This window comes from Pongo abelii, chromosome 9 (genome assembly GCF_028885655.2).
Source record: "Pongo abelii isolate AG06213 chromosome 9, NHGRI_mPonAbe1-v2.0_pri, whole genome shotgun sequence".
Classification (NCBI taxonomy): Eukaryota; Metazoa; Chordata; class Mammalia; order Primates; family Hominidae; genus Pongo; species Pongo abelii.
The window spans coordinates 58,967,040-58,989,561 of NC_071994.2; the positions used below are offsets into that span (position 1 = coordinate 58,967,040).

At 46.5% G+C, this 22,522-nt stretch overlaps 2 protein-coding genes and 1 pseudogene across 7 annotated transcripts in view; 1 reads left to right on the plus strand and 2 right to left on the minus strand.

Moving 5' to 3' along the window:
• HPS5 (HPS5 biogenesis of lysosomal organelles complex 2 subunit 2) overlaps window positions 1-1,773 on the plus strand; it is a 44,068-nt gene extending 42,295 nt beyond the window's left edge. For all 6 annotated transcript variants that reach the window (XM_009246539.4, XM_063728518.1, XM_002821982.5 and 3 more), the window contains one exon: window positions 513-1,773. In XM_009246539.4, the coding sequence (XP_009244814.1) occupies window positions 513-573 (61 nt within the window). In that variant the 3' untranslated portion in view covers window positions 574-1,773. The remainder of the gene's footprint in view (window positions 1-512) is intronic.
• An 8,743-nt stretch (window positions 1,774-10,516) lies between these two features.
• Window positions 10,517-11,289, minus strand: SAA1 (serum amyloid A1). The gene is made up of 2 exons (XM_024255186.2): window positions 11,151-11,289; window positions 10,517-10,756 (listed from the first exon to the last, which is right to left on the minus strand). Exons 1-2 carry the CDS (start codon window positions 11,276-11,278, stop codon window positions 10,618-10,620), a joined length of 267 nt encoding a protein of 88 aa, XP_024110954.2. The 5' UTR covers window positions 11,279-11,289; the 3' UTR covers window positions 10,517-10,617.
• Window positions 11,290-17,534: 6,245 nt separating this feature from the next.
• Window positions 17,535-18,742, minus strand: LOC100448706 (hsc70-interacting protein-like; annotated as a pseudogene).
• Window positions 18,743-22,522: the final 3,780 nt, after the last annotated feature.

Sequence of the window (22,522 nt, forward strand, 5' to 3'; positions counted from 1 at the left end):
ACTGCACCATTTTACTTTCCTGCCAGCAGTGCACAAAGGTTCCAATTTCTCCATGTGCTAGCCCCACATTTGTCATTTTCTGTTGTTTTTTGTTAAACAGTAGCTATCCCAGTGGGTGTCAGGTACTATATATCTCATTGTGGTTTCGATTTGCATTTTTCTAGTGATTAGAGATGTTGAGCATTTTTTCATATGCTTATTGACCATTTATATAATTGTCTTTGAAGAAATACCTATTCAAGTCCTTTGCCTATGTTGAATCAGGTTGGGTGTTTTTGTTGTTCTTGCTGTAAGAGTTCTCCGATATTCTGGATATTAACCCCTTATCAGATATATGATTTGCAAATATTTTCTTCCATTCTGTAGGTTGCCTTTTCACTCTGTGCATTGTGTCTTTTGATGCACAGAATCAGTCAACTTTTTGAATCCTCTGAAACTCTAGTTTTTAAGTTTTCTGTGAAGAATGAACAATGACAACTAAATTTGCTTGTTTCTTTTCTTTGGGATTTCAGGGCCTTGATACAAAGCATGCTTGAAAAATGTGATCGATTTCTCTGGTCCCAGCAGGCCTAGTGGGAGAAGATTCAGCAGGATGTCACGACATTTTGAGAAAAACTAAATCATGCTCCTGAACCTTCTGAATGCATTTGTTATTGAAGGAAAGACACCACCCACAAATCCTGCCATCTTATTGGGGCTACTTTTGTCAGTGTCTGTACCCTTGGCATCGGCATCTGTGACTCTTTATCCATGACCTCAGTGTTTCTTAACCAAAGTTGTACTCAGCATTTCTTAACCAAAGTTGAATTTTGAAGAGTCAGTCCTTGTTTGCTGGAATTAGAATGCTAATGTCCTAGTATTATTCCAAACTATAGTATTAATTGCTTGTTGCTAGTGGATTAGAGAGATTCTTTTCTTACTGTGGCTTCCATGTTGGGAGCAGAAGCTTTTCATCCTGGTCACATGAAGACAGATAGTATTATTGACTGGAGTTGAATTATTTTTATATCTTGTCTGGCACAATATGGAAATTACTGAAATAAGACCATGTATAATGGAATTAACACCCAAAATAAGTAGAACACTGAAGATTTGAATTTGATATTTAAGTAAAATGGGACTGGGTGCAGTGGCTTAGGCTTGTAATCCCAACCCTTTGGAAGGTAAAGATGGGAGGATCACTTGAGGCCAGGAGTTCAAGACCAGCCTGGGCAACATAGAATGCATCTCTACAAAAAATAAAAAAAATTAGCTAGGCATAGTACCTGAGGCCAGGAGGTCCAGGCCGCAATGAGTTGTGTTTGTGCCATTGCACACCTGTCTGGGTGACAGGGAGAGACCCTGTCTCAAAAACAAATTAAATAATATGTCTTCATATATAAATTAAGCTAATTAAAAATATTTTTCCCTGTATTTATTTAATATTTTCTAATCTGAACCTATATACAGTTGACTAATTCATTCTTAGAAATGTGTTATCTGTAATCTTTCCTAAACAGAGTAACCCACAAGAATCATGCACTTTTTAAAATTATTTCTAAGAAGCCATAACAAAGCTGTGTACTAATAAAGACTGCAGCAAGCACTTGTGTTATTTAAATTATGTAAGTAGATTGTCATTTGTCAGGCTCCTGTACGTTTACATAGCATGTTATATTAATAATAAATGTAAAGTATGACTAAAGTTTTCATTGGAACAGAATGTAGACAGGAGGTTTATTGTGAGCATTTTGCAGAAAGGTGTGGAGTAAGTAAAGTGTTGGATGCATTGAACAATTCAACTCTTTTTTCCATTTATAACATAACCAGAGAATATGGACACAAATTACTGTTAAACTTACACATTACTCCTAGATATGATGCAACCATATGGGTTAAAGGGATGGTCGGGCTGGGCGCGGTGGCTCACGCCTGTAATCCCAGCACTTTGGGAGGCCAAGGCGGGTGGATCACGAGGTCAGGAGATCAAGACTATCCTGGTTAACACGGTGAAACCCCGTCTCTACTAAAAATACAAAAAAATTAGCTGGGCATGGTGGCTGGCGCCTGTAGTCCCAGCTACTCGGGTGGCTGAGGCAGGAGAATGGCGTGAACCCGGGAGCTGGAGCTTGCAGTGAGCCAAGATCATGCCACTGCACTCCAGCCTGGGCGACAGAGCGAGACTCCGTCTCAAAAAGAAAAAAAAGAGATTGTCAGGGAAAGGAGAATTCTTAGAATTCTGGGAAGTTTGGAAAACCTTCCCACTAGCATAATTTGCCTTTGGGCCGTATTGGATTATATTGAAATGTGCGTCTATACTGAGATAAGGGTGAGAGTCCCCGTCCACTGTCAGCACAGTGACTACAAGAAGGCCCAGAGGAAGTCCTGTGACAAGCAGACAGCATGAACTGGCACAATTGTGCAATCATTTCCTCACAGACCTTCTCAAGGCACAGCAATTCTCATTTGATAAAGGGTATGGAGAGAAATTTCTAATATAACAAACAAAAACAAATCTTGTCACTTGAATTTATTTTCCAAGGCAAACAAACAAAAATCACCTTCATGATATTAGATGAAAAAAAAAAATCTCCTTCAGTTAAACATTTAAACTTGCAGTCTATTTGGGTATTAGTTTTTAAATAGAACTTGTATCTTTCTTTCGCGTCCCTGAAAGTTCTAGGCAGATTGTGATTCATTGTTGCCTCCCTTTCGCTTTTGTTTACAGATCTGACCGCTGTTTTACAGGGCATCAAAGTGGCTGAGAGCTTGTGTTCTGAGGCTGACTGCCTTGGTTTGAATAACTGCTCTCTCTTTTGCTTCATGACCTTGGGAAGTTCCTTTGTGTTTCTAAGTTTTAGTGTTCTCATCTGTAGAATGGGGATGATAGTAGCTCTGATTCAGGGTATTTTGAGGATTAGATGAGATAATAGCACAAAGAAAGAGTGAGGTGTTAGAGCTCCTCTTTAGGGAGAATTAAAGGAGAAGGAAATGTAGGGCACAGTGCCTGTGATATAGCGTATAGGTAATAATGTTAGCTATTGTTAGAAAGGTTTGGAATGTCGTTGTTGGACCTGGTAGTTATCAGACCCATAGACATTGGATTTACATGAGCCAGAGACAGTGGGAAGACGAAAATTGAAATTAATAATTTCCTTGCATGTGTTAAATTTGTGACTGCCCTGGTCAAGGCTGAAAACCTTGTAGTAGTCATCCTTGCCTCTTCCTCCTCCTCTACCCTCACTTCTAATTACTAGGTACATACTCTCAATTCTACCTTGCTGGTGTTTTCCATTAGTCGTTTTTTTCCCATTGTCTCTTGCCACCAGCTCACGTTCTCATTATTTCTTGCCTAGACTATTGCCACAGTCTTTTTTTTTTTTTTTTTTTTTTTGAGACGGAGTTTCGCTCTTGTTGCCCAGGCTGGAGTGCAATGGTGTCATCTTGGCTCACAGCAACCTCCGTCTCCCAGGTTCAAGCGATTCTCCTGCCTCAGCCTCCTGAGTAGCTGGGATTACAGGCATGTGCAACCACACCCAGCTAATTTTGTTGTTTATTTCTTTATTACTATTTTTAGTAGAGACGGGGTTTCTCCATGTTGGTCAGGCTGGTCTGGAACTCCTGACTTCAGGTGATCCGCCTGCCTTGGCCTCCTAAAGTGCTTGGAGTACAGGCGTGAGCCACTGCGCCTGGCCCATTACAGCAGTCTTAAGTGACCTTCCTCTCTTCACCTCTAACCACTGACATCCCATCACTGCCACCAGTTCATCTCAGCACAATAAATCAATAAATGTAAACAATCTTAGATCTATTAAGAGGTGACAGCGTGCTGGCGACCCTCGCAGCCCTCGCTCGCTCTCGGTGCCTCCTCGGCCTCGGCCCCCACTCTGGCGGCATTTGAGGAGCCCTTCAGCCCGCCGCTGCACTGTGGGAGCCCCTTTCTGGGCTGGCCAAGGCTGCAGCCGGCTCCCTCAGCTTGCGGGGAGGTGTGGAGGGAGAGGTGCAGGCAGGAACCGGGGCTGCACGCGGTGCTTGCGGGCCAGCGCGAGTTCCAGGTGGGCATGGGCTCAGCGGGCCCTGCACTCGGAGCAGCCAGCCGGCTCAGCCGGCCCTGGGCAGTGAGGGGCTTAGCACCTGGGCCAGCATCTGCTGTGCTCAATTTCTTGCGGGGCCTTAGTTGCCTTCCCCTGGGGCAGGGCTTGGGACCTGCAGCCCGCCATGCCTGAGCCTCCCCCCGACTCTGTGGGTTCCTGTGCTCCTGTGCGGCTCAAGCCTCCCCGACGAGCACCGCCCCCTGCTCCAGGTCGCCCAGTCCCATTGACCACCCAAGGGCTGAGGAGTGCGGGCACATGGCGCGGGACTGGCAGGCAGCTCCACCTGCGGCCCGGTGCGGGATCCACTGGGTGAAGCCAGCTGGGCTCCTGTGTCTGGTGGGGACTTGGAGAACATTTATGTCTAGCTAAGGGATTGTAAATACACCAATCGGCACTCTGTATCTAGCTCAAGGTTTGTAAACACACCACTCAGCATCCTGTGTCTAGCTCAGGGTTTGTGAATGCACCAATCGACACTGTATCTAGCTACTCTGGTGGGGACTTGGAGAACCTTTATGTCTAGCTAAGGGACTGTAAATACACCAATCGGCATTCTGTATCTAGCTAAACTAGTGGGGATGTGGAGAACTTTTGTGTCTAGCTCAGGGATTGTAAGCACACCAATCAGCACCCTGTCAAAACGGACCAATCAGCTCTCTGTAAAATGGACCAATCAGCAGGATGTGGGTGGGGCCAGATAAGAGACTAAAAGCAGGCTGCCCAAGCTAGCGGTGGCAACCTGCTGGCATGCGCTTCCATACTGTGGAAGCTTTGTTCGTTCACTCTTTGCAATAAATCTTGCTGCTGCTCACTCTTTGGGTCCACAATGCCTTTATGAGCTGTAACACTCACCGCAAAGGTCTGCAGCTTCACTCCTGAAGCCAGCGAGACCACAAACCCACCGGGAGGAGCAAACAACTCCAGACGCTCCACTTTAAGAGCTGTAATGCTCACCACGAAGGTCCATAGCTTCACTCTTGAGCCAGCGAGACCATGAACCCACCAGCAAAGAAACTCCGAACACATCCAAACATCAGAAGGAACATTCTGGACATGCCACTTTTAAGAACTGTAACACTTAAACACTCACCGTGAGGGTCTGTGGCTTCATTCTTGAAGTCAGTAAGACCAAGAACCCACCAATTCTGGACACACTGTCACCCAGTCAGGTGATTCACAAACCTGGCTCCATATCAGAATCACCTCAGGAGCTTGTTAAAAATACAATTGTGGGCCAGGCATGGTGGCTCACACTTGTAATCCCAGCACTTTGGGAGGCCAAGGTGGGTGGATCACCTGAGGTCAGGAGTTCAAGACCAGCCTGGTCAACATAGTGAAACCCCGTCTCTACTAAAATACAACAAAAATTTAGCCGGGCATGGTGGTGGGTGCCTGTAGTCCCAGCTACTTGTGAGGCTGAGGCAGGAGAATCACTTGAACCCAGGAGGTGGAGGTTGCAGTGAGCTGAGATTGCACCACTGCTCTCCAGCTTGGGCCACACAGCGAGACTGTTAAAAAAAAAAAAATTAGCTGGGCATGGTGGCACACACCTGTAGTCCCAGCTACTCAGGAGGCTGAGACACGAGAATCTCTTGAACCCGGGAGGCGGAGGTTGCAGTGAGCTGAGATGGCACCACGGCACTCCAGCCTGGGTGACAGAGTGAGAGTCTGTCTCAAAAAAAAAAAAAAAAATACAATTGGTAGAGACCCTGCCCCAAACCTGAAAACTGTAGATCAAGGGACTAATTTATTTTTATTTTTATTTTATTTCATTTTTGAGACAGAGTCTTGCTCTGTCACCCAGGCTGGAGTGCAATGACACGATCTCATCTCACTGCAACCTCCTGGTTTCAAGCGATTCTCCTGCCTCAGCCTACCAAGTAGCTGGGATTACAGGTGTGCGCCACCAAGCCTGACTAATTTTTGTATTTTTAGTAAAGGTGGGGTTTCACCATGTTGGCCAGGCTGGTCTCCAACTCCAGACCTCAATTAATCTGCCCGCCTGGGCCTCCCGAAGTGCTGGGATTACAGGCGTGAGCCACTGTGCCCAGTCTCAATGGACTAATTTAACCTCCCTCAACTTGCCATCGACCCCCACACTGTTCTGAGATTTAGATAGAGTCATCCTCGTGTATAGATGCACCACAGCCCCTGAGAAAGAGTGTTTATCTTGCTCTCATGGGAAGTTAATTGCAGATGCACTGCCAGGATCTTTGTCTTCTTGGGGCACAGTTATGCCACTTCCCAGTCAGAAACTTTCAGCGCCTCCCCTCTGTTTTCAGAGTACAGCCCAAGCCCTTGGGCTTGGCATTTACGGACTTCCGTGATCTATTTTCAAACTTTTTCTCAGTTTCAGAGCCCAAGTTTGTCCCTTGTCCTGGGTCCTCCGTTCCTTGCATATGTTCTGCACTTTGCTCTTTTTGCATATGTTCCTGTTCAACTCTGGCGTGGCTTTTCACCCATTGCCCACCTGCTGAAATTTTCTTAGGATTCTGTCCACCTCACATGGATGTGAAGGCTGTATAATTGTCAGAACCCTGAGCTTATGAGGGCCCCCCACTTGGTTTAATGTTCTGCTTTCACTGTTTTGAAATTCTTAATAATTGATGGACAAGGGTCCCCACATTTTTTCCCGTTTTAGCTTCTCAACAAGTCCCTACTTTTTTTTTTTTTTTTTTTTTGCAGTAGTTCCTACAGATTAGGTAGGAGCTCCTGACTGCCACAATAGATCTAGGGTAGAGGCTGAGATTTTGCATTTCTGACAAGATCCCAGGCAATGCTGATGCCTTTGGTCCTTGGATCACACTTTGAGTAGCAAGGGTCAGTCTGAAGTATGGTAGAACCAATAACTTGGAAGGAACCTGAAAGACAGTATGGAGCTGAAGTCCCTGGCAGCTGAAATACTCATCACAAACTGTTAAGTGAGACATAAATTTGTATATTCCTTAACATTCTGTATTTTGGAGTATCTTTGTTAAAGCAAGTTAGCCTTACCCTACTAAAGGAAGTGAAGGAGAGCAGGTCTCACAGGTCTTTCTGTCCTTTTCTAATTTGGAAAAAGCCTATGAGGTGTGCAATGGGAACTTGGCTCTGAGTGGGTCAAACATAAGCTTATGCTCTCTGGTTCGCTTCCTCCAGTGCTGGTGGGGGCTGACTGGAATGGCCTTTCTGATCTGAGGGGTTGGAGACTGATTTTGAAAGAAGTCTTCTTAGACTTCTAGCCCAGACCATGCAGTGCAGCCCAACTTACCAGAGTTCTGCTTTGAAGTTTGGGGCCAAACCCCAACCAACAATAGAGTGCTGGTCATTGTCCTCAGAACTTATCTCCATTGGGGACCTTGTGGGTTTGATTGGGCATAAAATTCATATAGTCCTTGTATCCCCTAACCATAAAGGCCATCATATTACCCTCATTTTACCCCAACCTCTAACAAAGTACCTATGTTGTAAGAAAACAAAAACAAGTTATTTCAAGCAAAAGATTATGTAGTGTGTTACGATCTTGTTGCTAGGAATGTCACCATGTCCCTAAACCTATTAAAGCCCCATAGCATCCCTAAATTCCTTCAGTGTCTTATGGAGCACTGTGCTCCAAATCATGTTCCCCCTGGGAGTGGCATCTGTGTGGGATCACAAGGGTTATGGCAGATTTCATTAGTCCATGGTGGTTTACATTTCTCTGTCTCTCCCAGTCGCCCTGCCTCTTTCCCCATCTTGGCTACCCAGTATAGTTTCTTCTTGTCTCTTTTATTCTCAGTCTAAGATCCAGTCCATTCCTTTGTTCCCAAGTGAACTTGCTGTGTCCAGATCTTACTTTCAAAAAGCAAAGCTTTGCACTGTGTATCAGATGCAGCCTATCAACTACTTCAGACCTGCTGGCCCCCTCCTCTTTCTCCAGCCACTGCTACAGCGATGAGTTCCACCATAGGCTTTAATTCATTTCACGCAGGTACAATCTGGCAGCACCTTGCTTTGGGTCTGCTCCGTGGACCTTCTACTTCCTACTCCAGGTAAACCCGCTGGACACCATGTGTGCATAGCCAACAAATGCAGAAAAATTAACAATGGTGGGGCCCCCTTTGACCAAAGGGAGATGGAAGCCAGTTGCTAGGTGCCTTTCATTTTGGACTCCTGTTGGAGAGCACTGAGACACTTTTTATGATGTTCCTCTGAAGGTCCCAGTGGCGTCAGTTATGTGGCTCTTATGCATGGCCAGCTGTATAATGTGTCCCTGTATTGGCCTTGCTCCTCCCTGTTTTACTCCACTGTCTCACTCCTGCTCCCCATGTTCATTCCCCAAATAAAATACCTACACACAAGACTTTGTTTCCGCTTTCTTTTCAGGAGAATCCATGCTAAGAATTGTGGAAAGGTGGCGGAGGTGGGAAGCGGGTGCAGTGGGAAGAGTCTGCTATTCTTTGAGGCTTTATCACATAGACTTAGTCTGTTATCTAAGTTGAGGGTGTATTAGGTAAGAAACAGTAGTTACCCAGTCATCATTGCAGGCTGGGTCTTCTCTCTCCACACGACTTGCTTCCTTTTCCTCCCACTTTGATGTCCTCCACATCTGTTCAGCAGAGCTCCCTGACCCTACCTGCAGATGCAGCACAACTTATGGCTTGGTATAGGAACTACTGAAGGATCCTCAACCTCTAGTCTCTAGGCAAGCCTCCAACTACACTCTGGGGTACTAGGGAGAGTGGCATATCCACACTTATTCAATAGCGAGAGACCCAAAGGCGTTGCTTCTGATCAAGGAACTAATTTTACAAAAAATGAAGTATGATGGGGTCGCATGCTTATGGAATTCACTGCTCTTACCATGTTCCCTATCTTCCTGAAGAAGAGAGGAGGTCTCCACTGCTGAATCTCTTGTCCCTGTTCAGTGTATCACAGGTTCTGGAGTCAGACAAACCAGCCTGCAGTCTTGGCTCTGCACCTGTTACATGTGTGACCTTGGAGAAGGCCTGAGCACATACCTCTAAGCCTGTTTATCCAACTGAGAACATCAAAGGCTTCTCTGCAGTGTCAATCAGATAAATCATGTAAAGTATAGGACACAGTCTTGCAATTGCAATGTAAAAGATGGCAGTGATTCTAGTTACTATTCACTGGCGTTCCATATTCCAGCAGAGTTTGGACTGCCACTAGTGTGTGCCTGTATTGAGGCTCTTATTGTGTTGTGTCTACCTACATATCTCACTTTCTCTTTAGAACAATAAACATTGTCAAATGACAATGAGTGAGACTAATGTATCTTGTGAACAGTTACACAGGACAATAGAAATGAAAGTGTTTTTATGAACTGTTCAAATGCTAGTTATGTTACAGGGGCTTCCAGTCCAGCAGGGGAACTGACATACAAAACCAGTTCTGAGAGTAGGGGGTAAAGATGAACCAGCAGGTGTGAACAAAGTGCTTGGGAGCCACAAACTCTGCCCCAGAGTGTGGTTCATGGCTACTGGGAAGGCTCTTCAAGGAAGTGGAATTTTTGTCTGGACATGAATTCTAAGTCAGTGAAAAGAAAGATGAGGGAAACAAATGGGAGAGCCATTCTTTAGGGACAATAAAGAGAAACTTTAAAAATTGGGTCAGTCAGAAGCAGGGTGATGTCCCTAAAAATAATAATAATAAAATAAGAAAATAAAATTTTAAAATGAGATCAGGAGTAGGGGCTAGTGTTGGTGAGATTAATGTATCAGTTACCAGGACTCTTGAGATGAGGCTTTCCAAAGCCTCATGGAAACATCATTGAAGACAAGGCCAGGAGGTCGAGAAGGGGGCAGGACACAACTGACAGGGCAGTGAAGAGATCTGGGCATACAGAGGCCTGGGAATAGCAATAAAATGACTGGTGAGGCCTCTGCATGACCAGGGAGAGGGGGTGGGTGAGCGATGTGATACAATTGATCGACGTAGCCACAGATATAAAAGGAAGGGTTTAACATAGAGAGTTATTAATGGCTAACATGAGATTAGCTACTAAGGGATAAAAAACACAGAAAGAAATAAATTTGGGAAAGGGCTCCTCACAAGGCTGAGATTAAATCTTGCGGGAGAGTGTGTGGCTGTAGCCACTGGGTGGCAGGAAGCTTTTGCTGGGTGCCACAAGCCAAAGCTGACAAGTAAGGAGCTCTCCATTGAGGTGCTGGCAAAACGTGCCAGAGTGCAGTTGAACTCACTGGTAATGTGGCTGGGGTTCCTACAAACTCACTGGGCAGCTGCTCACATGAGGCAAGGGGTGGGATGCTGCTGAAGCACCTGGGATCCTGTGGGGGTGGCCACTGAACTCATCATGCCCTTGCCTCAGGGATGCCCAGTGTGCCCAGGAGTTGTCTCCCACCCACCAAGGCTCCACCTTCACCTAGATGTGCATGGATCGCCCCTTCATACTAAACAGGCAGTCTATACCACAAGGAATAACACAGTTTCCACAAATTCCACTTAAGTATTTATTAGATACCTATTGTGTGCCCTCTCCCAGCTTTGTATCCCTGCCCTGAGGGCCTCACAGCCAGGTCTCCTGAGAGCAGAGTGAAGAGGCTCAGTATTTATCAGGCAGGCCAGCAGGTCGGAAGTGATTGGGGTCTTTGCCACTCCTGCCCCATTCATTGGCAGCCTGATCAGCCAGCGTGTCCTCCGCACCATGGCCTGTGAGTCTCTGGAAATGCTGTCTGGCATCACTTTAATCAAGGCAAGCAAGAAGGAGATTAATCATCAGGCCAATGAGCAACAGCCCACCCTCCCATTCTCCCCGTTCCAAGGGAGGGCTCAGAGAGGAGCCCAGAAAGACCAAGGAAGGAGGGGTGAAAACACTGACCCTGCCTGGGCACTGCCCCACTCAGCCAGTCTGGGCACCCCTAGGCTGGATGAACAGCACCCAGAGAGGGAGGGTGAGGAATCACTCACTCCTACCATCCACTCAGACCCTCACACTGAGCACAGAGGCAGAGAGAGGGCAAGAAGAGGAGGGACCGCAGCCTCTAACGTCAATACAAGGAGCTCATCTCCCTCCTGACTGTCTGAGGCAGGCAAGCTCTGCTCACCCAGCCCTGGCGTCCCAGGAGCTCCAGTTACCTGATCACTTCTGCGGCCCAGGCACCCCCAGGTCCCCTTTGGGCAGCATCAGAGTTCCCCCGAGCATGGAAGTATTTGTCTGAGTTGATGTAATTGGCTTCTCTCATGTCAGAGTAGGCTCTCCACATGTCCCGAGCCCCTGGAAAGGAAAGGAAAGGCAGAAGAGATATCAGGAGAACATAAGGACTCCGACACCACCTTAGAGGGGAATGAAAGGACAACTCTTCCACTGACTTCAAGCTTTCAGCCTGTGATCATAGCAGCCTTGGATACCATGGGTTGAGAAGCACATTCCTTTATCCTAGTTGGCTTCTCCAGGTCCCCTGGTGAAGAGCCACTGCTATAGAATGAAGCTGCCTATGATAAGATCCAGGAGTGTATATGATGAGGTGGTGACATGGAATACTGATGCTGAGAAAGGTGGCAGACACAGAGTACTTCTGCCCTGACTACTAAAGTATATATATATATATATATATATATATTTTTTTTTTAGACAGAGTCTCGCTCTGTCGCCCAGGCTGGAGTGCAGTGGTGCTATCTCAGCTCATCGCAACCTCCACCTCCCGGGTTCAAGAGATTCTTCTGCCTCAGCCTCCTGAGTAGCTGAGATTACAGGCATGCACCACTACGCCTGGCTAATTTTTGTATTTTTAGTAGAGACGGGGATTTCACCATGTTGGTCAGGCTGGTCTCGAACTCCTGACCTTGTGATCCCCCTGCCTTGGCCTCCCAAATTGCTGGGATTACAGGCGTGAGCCACCGCACCCGGACCTAAAGTACATGTTCTTGCAAATGGAATACACGTCATTGTGACCTGAGTTCCAGTGACTGTTAGGAGTTCAAAGGCCCTAAACACTTTCTCAGTAGGCTGTACTGATGCTGTGGGTTGCTTGAGGAAGCAATAGGGCAGTGGTGCTCCACCTTGGCTACACTTTCTTTTTCTTTTTTCTTTTTTTTTAGATGGAGTCTCGCTGGAGCACACTGGTGCGATCTCTAGTCACTGCAACCTCTGCTTCTGGGGTTCAAGTGATTCTCGTGCTTCAGCCTCCTGAGTAGCTGGGATTACAAGTGCATACCACCACGCCTGGCTACATTTTAGTATTTTTAGTAGAGACGGGGTTTCATCATGTTGGCCAGGCTGCTTGGGAACTCATGACCTCAAGTGATTCATCCACCTTGGCCTCCCAAAGTGCTGGAATTACAGGTGTGAGCCTTGGCTGCACTTTCTAACCACCCAGAGAGAAACTGAAAGTCCCAATGCCCAGGCCACACCCCAGACCAGTTTCTGCAGACTTTGTTGGGGAGTTGCAGGCATGGGTAGTTCAGGTGATGTCAAGGTGTGCCTGAGATTCATAACCATCAACCTCTAGGAGGTGGTCAGTGATGCATCTACCTGGTAAGAGCCCTGACCTCAAGCACAGCTGGGTTCAAACCTCTGCCCTGCCACCTGCTGACTGGCAGTAAGTCCCTGGGCATTGGCCTCAGCTGCTCTAAACCTCAGCTTTCTCACCTTCCAAGAGGGGAAGATGCCTGCCTCACAGAGTCATTCTGAAACTAAATGAGAAAATGCTCTGGTCCTTGTGGGGGCTTCACGAATGTTAGTTCCCAGCTCTTGTCAAGAAGGCTGGAGAAGGAATGGAAATAGAACAAACCAGGAAGGGAGCCCCTGACAGAGTGAGGCTAAAGAGCCCTGTACATTATCCAACTAGGAAATCGAAGGAGGAAAGAGAAAGAAGACAGAAGAGTCAACAGCCTTAGCCATACTCTTATGCGATTTATGCTGAGGGACATTTTATACCAATTGCAGGCCTTATTTTGCATCTTCTACTCAAAACAAACAGCTTAGCTGCTCCTGGAAAGGATGATTGTTCTTTCTCTGAGTAACTGACTGACAATAATCCTCGACTCTCTAATCTGTGTAGCAGCTCCCCAGGCACCCGGCACATCCTGCACATTGGGCAGCACAACCTAAGGCAGCGGCTCAAATCTTAAGGAAGCACAAAAATACCCCGTGTGCATTGTTACTGGATGCCCCGTCCCTTATGGCTCAGGAGATGTGTTTTTGATACACCTTGCAGCGGCTTCTGAAACGCCTCAAGGATCCATCCACTGAACACACCCTGAGAAGCTGCACTACGGGCAAAGGAGATATTCCCAGCAGCTCTGAAAGATTCGAGACAGGCAAGCCGGCAAACCCTAGTTCCTGGCAGGCCTCACCAACGCAGACACTAGCAACTCCATGGTTCAAAAGCAGCCTTCCGAAAGCGTCATTTTCCCCAGTTTATCAGGTCCAGGGCGATGTTTCTCTTCAGAAATCCTGCAAACCTTCTGAAGCCTTACCATCAAAAGCCTCGCCAAGAAACGAAAAGAAGCTTCGGCTGCTGACACCCAGGACCAAGGAGCAGAAAATCAGGCCCGTGAGAAGCTTCGTGGTGCTGAAATGAAAGGAGAAGTCAGGCAGTCGCCCACAAGACTGGCACAGCTTCCCTTGGGACTTATATTCCGATGAGAGCCTGGTTATTTCCACTGGATCTTATTAGAGTCTCAGTGGCTCATCTAGGAAACCTTGCAGCAGGACCTCACTCAGAGCCAGAAGCCCTCGGTTCTGAACCCATCAGCCCTGAAGCCTGACTGCGTAAGAGGATGCCAACGTGGCATTGATGGAGGAAGGCGGGAGTTACGACCAGACTGTCACTCCCTCAAGTAACCTATAATTCCCCACAACGCATTTACTGTGTGTTCCCTCTGCCCAGCACAGAACTCAACATGGGATAAACACAAAGCAGGATGATTATTTTTTATTCTTAAAGCCTTTAGCACCTGGTATTCCCAGGTGGTCTCCCATCCAAGTACTACCAGGCCCGACCCTGCTTACCTCTCTAGATCAGAGGAGGTAAGACACCTTCAGAATGGTATGGCTGTATGCCCCAGGATAACTATTTTTTAAAGGAAATGACAATCTTGTTGGGAAAGAGAAAACACAGTAAGTTTTAAAATCGCTCCTTGATGTGCTCCTCACCTGATCTGTGCTGTAGCTGAGCTGCGGGTCCCTGCCTGCCAGAGAGAGGTGGCTGCTATTTATACTGAGCCTTCCATGCTGGTCTCTTGGGAGGGAAGAAAAGCTGGATGTGGTCCCTGGGGAAAGTCCCTGCAGGTCATTTCCCCTACAAAACAGTCTAAGACAAGTTCCTGGACGCCAGTGGTGTCTTCATTCCAGGTCATTTATCCCAGTTGTGCAACCTGAGGGAACAAGATGTGCCTGGCAGCTGTCAGGGCAGGAGACCAGCTCTGCTCCTCAGCATTGAGGGGGCTGAGGCTGCGGAGTTGAGAGTGGGAGCCCCGTGATGGCGGCACCTGGGCTGCTGGAAGGTGTGGAGTGAGGGCAGCTTTGAAGCCAGCTCCTGACTGTACCTGTCATTTCCTCAGGATGGGCTCTGCTGGGCCACATGGCAGATGCCTCTGAAATGAAGTCCCTCTGAGTTCATATCTAAAGCTTCAAAGCTGACAGACTAGGTCCAGCACAGTTGCTCACTCCTATAATCTCAATGCTTTTGGAGGCCAAGGCAGGAGGATCACTTGGGTCAAGAGTTTAAGATCAGTCTGTGCAAATTGTAAGACCTTGTCTCTACAAAATATAAAAATAAATGGACCGGGTGTGGTAGTGTGCACCTGCAGTCCCAGCTAGTCAAGAGGCTGAAGCAGAAGGATTGCTGGAGACCCAGGAGGTCAAGGTTGCAGTGAGCTATAATCACGCCACTGCACTCCAGCCTGGGTGACAGAGCAAGACCCTGTGTCTAAAAGAAAACAAAATAAAACTAGCAGCCTAGCCCTGCCATGTCTCATGTGTGCCCTGGAAGGCTCCTTCCACCCCTCAGTCTAGATATCCCGAGATTTACCTCCTCAGCACAGAAAAGCCCTGCTCAGCTGGCCTAGTCAATTAGGAAATTAGGAAGGCAGGAAGGAAGTGGTCAGTACCAGAGCCCAGCAGGGCTGAGGCCAGGACATGCAGAGAGGCTGGTGGACACAGCAGCAACTGTGGTTTCTTCTTCTCCAGTCCATTTTCACTCTTTTATTTTTTCTTTCTTTCCTTCCTTCCTTCATTTTCTTCCTTCCTCTCTCTTTCTCCTTCCTTCCTCTCTTTTTCTTCCTTCCTTCCTTCTTTCCTTCCTTCCTCCCTTCCTTCTTTCCTTCCTTCCTTCCTCCCTCTCTGTCTTCCTCCTTCCTTCCTCTCTCTCTTCCTCCTTCCTTCCTCTCTTCCTTCCTTGCTTCTTTCCCTCCTTTCTTCCTCTTTCCCTCCCTCCCTTCCCTCCCTCCTTCCTTCCTTCTTTCTTTCCTTCCTCCCTTCTTCCTTCCTTCTTTTTTTCCTCCTTTCCTTCCTGTCTCTTTCTCCTTCTTTCCTTCCTCTCTCTTTCTTTCCTCTTTTCTTTTCTTTCTTTCGCACCTGGTATTCCCAGGTGGTCTCCCATCCAAGTACTACCAGGCCTGACCCTGCTTACCTCCCTAGATCAGAGGAGATAAGGCACCTTCAGAATGCTATGAATATAGGCCTCAGGATAACTACTTTTTAAAGGAAATGACAATCTTGTTGGGAAAGAGAAAAGAGTAAGTTTTAAAAACACTCCTTGGCATACTCCTCACCTGATCCTCCTCTCCTCCCCTCCTCTCCCCTCTCCTCTCCTCTCCTCTCCTCTCCTCTCCTCTCCCCTCCCCTCCCCTCTCCTCTCCTCTCCCCTCCCCTCCCCTCTCCTCTCCTCTCCCCTCTCCTCTCCTCTCCTCTCCCCTCCCCTCCCCTCCCCTCCCCTCCCCTCCCCTCCCCTCCTCTCAAGACAGGGTCTTGCTCTGTTCCCTGGGCTGGAGTGCAGTGGTGCAATCATGGCTCACTGCAGCCTCAGCCTCCCAGGTTTAAGTGATCCTTGCATCTCAACCTCCCAAGTAGCTGGGACTACAGTTGTTTGCCAACATGTCTGAGTAATTTTTTAAATTTTTAGTACAGTAGGAGTTTCACCATGTTGCCCAGGCTGGTCTCAAATTCCTAACCTGCAGTCTTCCTGCCTTGGCCTCCCAAAGTGCTGAGATTATAGGCATGAGCTACCATGCCCAGCCAGAAGTTCATATCTGATTGCTTCTATTTTTCAGTGAAATAGGAAGCAAAGTTGTCAACTGAGAAGAGAATGAACGAGGAGTTGTGGGAAGTTTCAGGAGAGAAGACAAGTAGAAAGTGGACATCTAGGAAAGGAAGAATGTGACTGAACTTGAGAAAGGTAGTGGATTGTCTAGTAGCTCAAGGTCAACGACCATGAATTTAAAGTGAGACTAGTCATAGCAGTCGTGCTTTTTTTTCTGATCACATTCAGCTGCCAAGGTTCACTTTTAGCAAGTGGCAAATTGAATATCACTGTGCAATAAATGCTTGTTGAATTGCATGACTGAATACATGCGAAGGTCAAAGGAGGAGGATTTATTTAAAGATGAGAGAGGGTTACAGGGCACAGGGAGAATGTTAAGAGAGAGTGACTGAGGGTAAAAGATAGGGCATAACATAGACTTCAACGACCAAGGGACCACAGAGCCACTGGGGACAAGGTTGCCCAGAGTGTAGCAGGAGCAGGTCTTCCTCTGAGACAGGAAGGAGAGAAGCGATAACAAGGAAGATGCATTTTGAGATGAAGGACAGAGATCCTGAGGGAAACCAGCAGGCCCTTTCCTTTACCAGTCATAGAACTCATCGCTCTCCACCTGTTTGCATTTCTGAGTTTGACCCAGAGTGCACAAAACACAGGGATAGGAACCTTGTCAGGCTTATTGACAGATAACTGTTGTCTCTTTAACTCCAAACACAGCACCTCACCTGTAGCAGGTTCTTAGTCATTTTTATTTATTGAAGGAGTCAATGCATGAGTGAAGTAGGAGAAGTCATCTGCAATAGATTGACAGGTTGAAGGTTAAGAAGAATGGAAAAGCTTTGGAACAATGATGTCATTTAGAGATGAACATGGACTTTTTTTTTTTTAATGTTTGCCTCGCACTAATAACTTTTATTTCACTCAAATTAGAGCAGTAATCTTCCATATTCCCTGCCCAATAATTCAAAGAAAAAAAATCCACAATGATTAGTAAAGAAAAATATGAGAATTAACAGACCCTTTAAATTTGTTTTAAATATCTGAAGATTTAAAAAGTGTTTAAAGTTTGTAATTCCTAGTAGGAAAACATTATCTGAATGAATACCCTAATGGCAAACCACTGTAAAATGCTTCAGCTGCATCTGGGGGAGAGGGGTAGGGATTATCTTCAAAGCACCCCAGCTCTCTTGATGAGAAGGTCAGAGGTACATTGGTTTGTATTATTGCGACATCCATAAGGTGATCTAGGTTGCTTTTCCTTCAGCAGGGCTTTATTTATCAGAAGGGCATTACGCTTGACCTCCAAATTTGGCTGACAATTTCCTGATGAGATTCATAACCTTTGGGTTGCTCTGGTATTTTGACATATTTGCTGGGTTCTGAGCCACATCCTGGAAGGCCACCATAACTTCTGGATCCTGCATGGCTGCAAGAGCCTCTGGATCACTAAGAATTTAATTGAGTCCAGGCATTCCGGCCATTCCAGGCATGTCCCCTCCCATTCCAGGCATTCCTCTGGGAAAATTACCAGGCATTCCCCCAGGAAAGCCACCTGGAAAAGGGCCATACTGAGCTCCTGACTGTCGTCTGGCTTCTTCCTCCTTCTGGGCTCTCTCATGCTCTTCTTGAGCCTTCTTAACTCCTTCTATTCTTTCTTTGATCTCTCGCTCTTCATGTTTTTGCTCATACTTTCTCCGATGTTCTGCAATTTTCTGTGCCCTAGGCTGAACTTCTTTCAGCATTGCACTAGCATCTTCATCACAATCCAATTTACAGGCAAGGATAAGATCATGGACTGCTTCTTCCCAGTGGCCTAGAAGTCTGTGTGCTTTCCCCCACCACTTGTAAGGCTGAGCTGAATCAGGATTTATTTCAATGGCTCTGTCACAGTTTCAGATGGCAGCATTTGGCTTCTGTAATTTGATGAAGACACTGGCCCTCTTGGCATACAAAATGGCCAAGCGAGGATTCAGCTTGATGGCACCTGTGAATAAGTCAATGGCTTTCTGGAGTTCACCATCATTTAGGGCTTCAATATGAGCCACTTTTTTATCATTTGCCTGATCCATCATCTCCTCCGTTATCTCTGCATTTTCATCTCCCATTTCTTGAAGAGTCAGTGTCTGGTTCAATCACACCTTCTTTATCAATTTCTAGATCACTTTCCTCACTTGATGCTTCGTCTGCCTTTAAGTCTTCCTCCACCTTCTTACTATCAGGTTTTTCTTCCTTGGTATTTTCTTCTGATTTAGCTTTCTGAGTAGCAGGTGGTACTTTACCTCCCATGCTCTCCACCCACTCCCTCAGGAAGCACATTTCCTCGGTGTGCAGAACGCTCGGATCCTGCTTACACATTTTCACAAAGGCCTGAAGCTCGTTCACTTTGCGGGGGTCCTTGGTAGGGAGGTGGTGGGTGAAGCTGGGGGGGGTGCGGCCCAGTTCCAGGCCCAGGCGCTGGCTCGACATGACTGCGCAGAAGGGGGCGGCTGCCGCGAGTGAACATGGACATTGTTAATATGCAATAAAGTCTCCAGCCTACTTGAAATGTTTACATTAATTGTCAAAAAACATATTCAGAAGGCAAACCCTTATCATCTCTCCACTGCTCCCAGAGAGATGTTATTAGGCATCATCTTCTGGGTTATGATGGCTTCTTAACTGGCTTCCACATTTCCCCCTTTGCCGCCAACTAGTCTCTTTTCAATATAGCAGCCAGACTGTTACAACACAAGACAACTTCTATCACTCTCCATTCAAAACTCTCCAGAGGATTCCACTTCCACTCATAGTTGAAGTCAAAGCCCTTATAATGGTTTTCAAACTTTACTCAAACTGTCCTAGCTCCTTCCTCTCGTACCTCATCATCCAATTCTCTCCTCTTGCTCATTTTGCTCTGGCCACACTGGTCTCCAAACCCCCAGGCACATCTTACCCTAGGGGCCTCAGATTAGCTGTTCCTTTCCTCTGGAACATTCTTTTCCCAGATATTTGCATATCAGGGCTTTGAGGGGGCCTTGATCCGGGAATGCAGGATACTGGAAGGTTCAACAATATAGTTATTGTCAATAAGAGTATTGGCAGTGAATGTGTTGGAAAGAGGGCTGTAAATGAACTGTGAAAATTTTCCATGAAGATGGGAGAGGACTGGAGAGTTTTGTCAACAAATACAATACAGAGATACTTTGTCTCCAAACATCACTAAGCAGATTGTCTACACAGAAGCTTCTAGTGGGTATTTCTAGGCTGGGCACGGTGGCTCACACTTGTAATCCCAACACTTTTGGGGGCGGAGGCGGAGGATTGGTTAAGGTCAGGAGTTTGAGACCAGCCCGAGCAACATAGTGAGACTCCATTTCTACAAAAAATTAACAACTAGCTGGGTATGGTGGCATGCTCCTGTTGTCCTCATTACTTGGGAGGCTGAGGTGGGAAGACCACTTGAGCCCAGGAGTTTGAGGTTACAATGAGCTATGATTCCACCATTGCACTCTAGCCTGGCAACAGAGCAAGACTCTTGTCTTAAAAAAAAAAAGAAGCAGATTCCTAAGCCATAATCTTGGAGGTCTTGGTCTCAGTTCAGCGAGTTGGGGGTGATCTTCAGGAATCAGTGTTTGAAAATCTTCCTGTTTGGAAATCACTTGTGCAGATAACATTAGTAAGACTGGAGAGAAGGTGGTAATGAATTTATCAGGGACTTCAAAGGGGACACATCACAGAGGTGAAGAATGGAGAAATGGTCATGGAAAGCAAAGAGGACGAGGACCCCACTTTCCCATTCTATTGTCTAGGGGGAATTGCAGGAGGCATACCCCGTGGGTAAAGATGAGAATAAGTGAAATCAACATGGGAAAGGCAGGTTTCAAGTTTTTGTAATGGGAAGGAAATAGGCAGAGATAAAGGGGCATCCTCACCGCAGACCCTTCATACGAGGAGCTCACTGGAAGGTAGTAGAAGAAGGGTGGGCAGAGTGTCAGGAGAGTTGAGGCTGACTCATAGAGAAATTAGTTGATGTGACGTGAAAGCAGGGAGATGAGAAGGGTAAAGAACATGGTGGTTGAGGGTGCTGGTTAGTGACAGCAGATTGGGATTCTTTATTGCTTCCGGGCTCAGTGTGGGGTGCTGTGCTGTGGGGGCTGATACTTATGAGCCAGTGGAACTACTCCCCAAAGCTCAAGTGGACTAAAATAAAAACAGTGAGGATGCCTTTCTGATCTTCTCCCAACCATGCTGAAGTCCTGAAGAGAATGGAAGTTAGCAGAAAGTTCTGGAGAGAATGAAGGGACAAGGGAGGAGGGGAAGGAAACAGTGGCTAGTGAAGGTAGGCAAGGAGTACTCTCAACACATGCTTAATATGAAACATTTATCAGCAAGAAACTAGTTTTTAAAGCTGACACACGGCATTCAAACTTGGAGGCCACAGGCCTCACAGGCCAGGTCTTCTACTTTTTGAGATCTCTAATTACTGGATCCAAACTTTCTCCCTGGGAAAGGGTAATTTGTTTTTGTATGAATTCATCTTCTACAGAGTCACAGCCAGTCCCTTCTTTCTAACATGTACATCACATCTCCTAGGCACGACTGTCTTTTACTCATTAAGAAAAAACTCCGCCTCCAAACTCCTATCAGATGGAGAAGCTGCGGAGAAGATAAATGGCTGATTCAAGGACCAGAACCCAGGGCACTCATGATACCTTGGCCAGTGCTCTTTCTTCTCCACCTCCTTGCCTCCATCCCTTAACAAGTGTTCTTTTCTGGGAACTTGGACATCCCTTGAAAAGATGAGGAGTGGTTTATGGTAATTCCAGGTTGGATTATTTGCTTTGGGAGAATGCCATTGGTCACAGCAGTCTCAGCTCCTGGCAGCAGAAACCTGAACTTTGTCTCCATTCCATTTTGCCATGCTTATCTCTAACAGAAAGTCCTGTTATGAAACACCAGAATACCTTCCCAGTAGAGGTTGTGACACTGAGTTCCCATCACAGATCCTAAAACCCAGCCACCTAGACTTGGAGGCAGTATGACTGGAAGTTAACAGCCAAGCCCTGGTTTCAGACAGACCTGGTATGACCTTGCCTCTGCCATATACTGATATTGTGGAAGAGCACTTAATGACCTGGAGAAGTACAGACAATCTCTTAAGGGAAAGAGTGAAATAGAATATGATCCCATTTTTGTTCAAAGACATGTTCCCATGGTGAAACACAACCTAGGAAGTTTTACATCTGTGTTTCTAGGTAGTGGTAACAGCTTGTGTTATTCTAGGTTTTTAGAATTTTTTACAATGACATGTCCATTCATTTATTGATTCATCATCAGTCATTATCCATGCACTCATCGAGTGCCTTCTATGCAGCAGATACTACAATAGATATTGGGGATACAATGAGGGGAGATGGCGGCTAACCAGGTCTAGGCTGTGCCTCCATGGAAAAGAGACTTATAATTGGGGAAAAATGATTATACATGTGTAGACATAAAGCTTATACTTATAATAAATCAGTAAGATTCCAATAAATAAATGGGAAAAAATATGTGTACAAAAAGTATAATGAAAGAAAAGAGAAAGCAAGGGGTATCACTAATCATTCTAAGATTGTTTCTCCTTAAGAACAACAGTCCCCAGGTACTAATATCATTGCTCATTCCTACCCTCTCTTATTCAAATAAATAAAATAAGAAATGGCTCAGCTGTCAAAAGGTCTCCTGCCACTTTACAGAAGTAAAGCCAGGCCATGGGCTATCGATTATCAGGAGGACAGGAGAAAAGATTCTCTCCTGTTTCTTCCACTTAGCAAGTGAATCACCAGGAACACGAAAGGACCAACTATTTAATTAAGGGGTGGACTCTTTTTCTTTTTTTTTTTTGAGACGGAGTCTTGCTCTGTCGTCCAGGATGGAGTGCAGTGGCGCGATCTAGGCTCACTGCAAGCTCTACCTCCCGGGTTCACACCATTCTCCTGCCTCAGCCTCCTGAGTAGCTGGGACTACAGGCACCCACCACCACGCCCGGCTAATTTTTTTGTATTTTTAGTAGAGACGGGGTTTCACCGTGTTAGCCAGGATGGTCTTGATCTCCTGACCTCGTGATCCACCTGCCTCAGCCTCCCAAAGTGCTGGGATTACAGGCGTGGGCCCCTGCGCCCAGCTGAGGGGTGGACTCTTAATTGTGTTTGCTGTGTGTCCCTTCTCACAAAGCCCACACCCTGTCATGGAGAGAGAACCCTTTCCTCCTGGCTCGGAGTTTCC

Coding starts and splice junctions, on each gene's coding strand:
- SAA1 (XM_024255186.2), bottom strand. CDS start 11,278: ATGTGGAGAGCCTACTCTGACATGAGAGAAGCCAATTACATCAACTCA. Junction 10,757..11,150: donor TGGGCCGCAGAAGTGATCAG/GTAACTGGAGCT, acceptor CCTTGATTAAAG/TGATGCCAGACAGCATTTCC.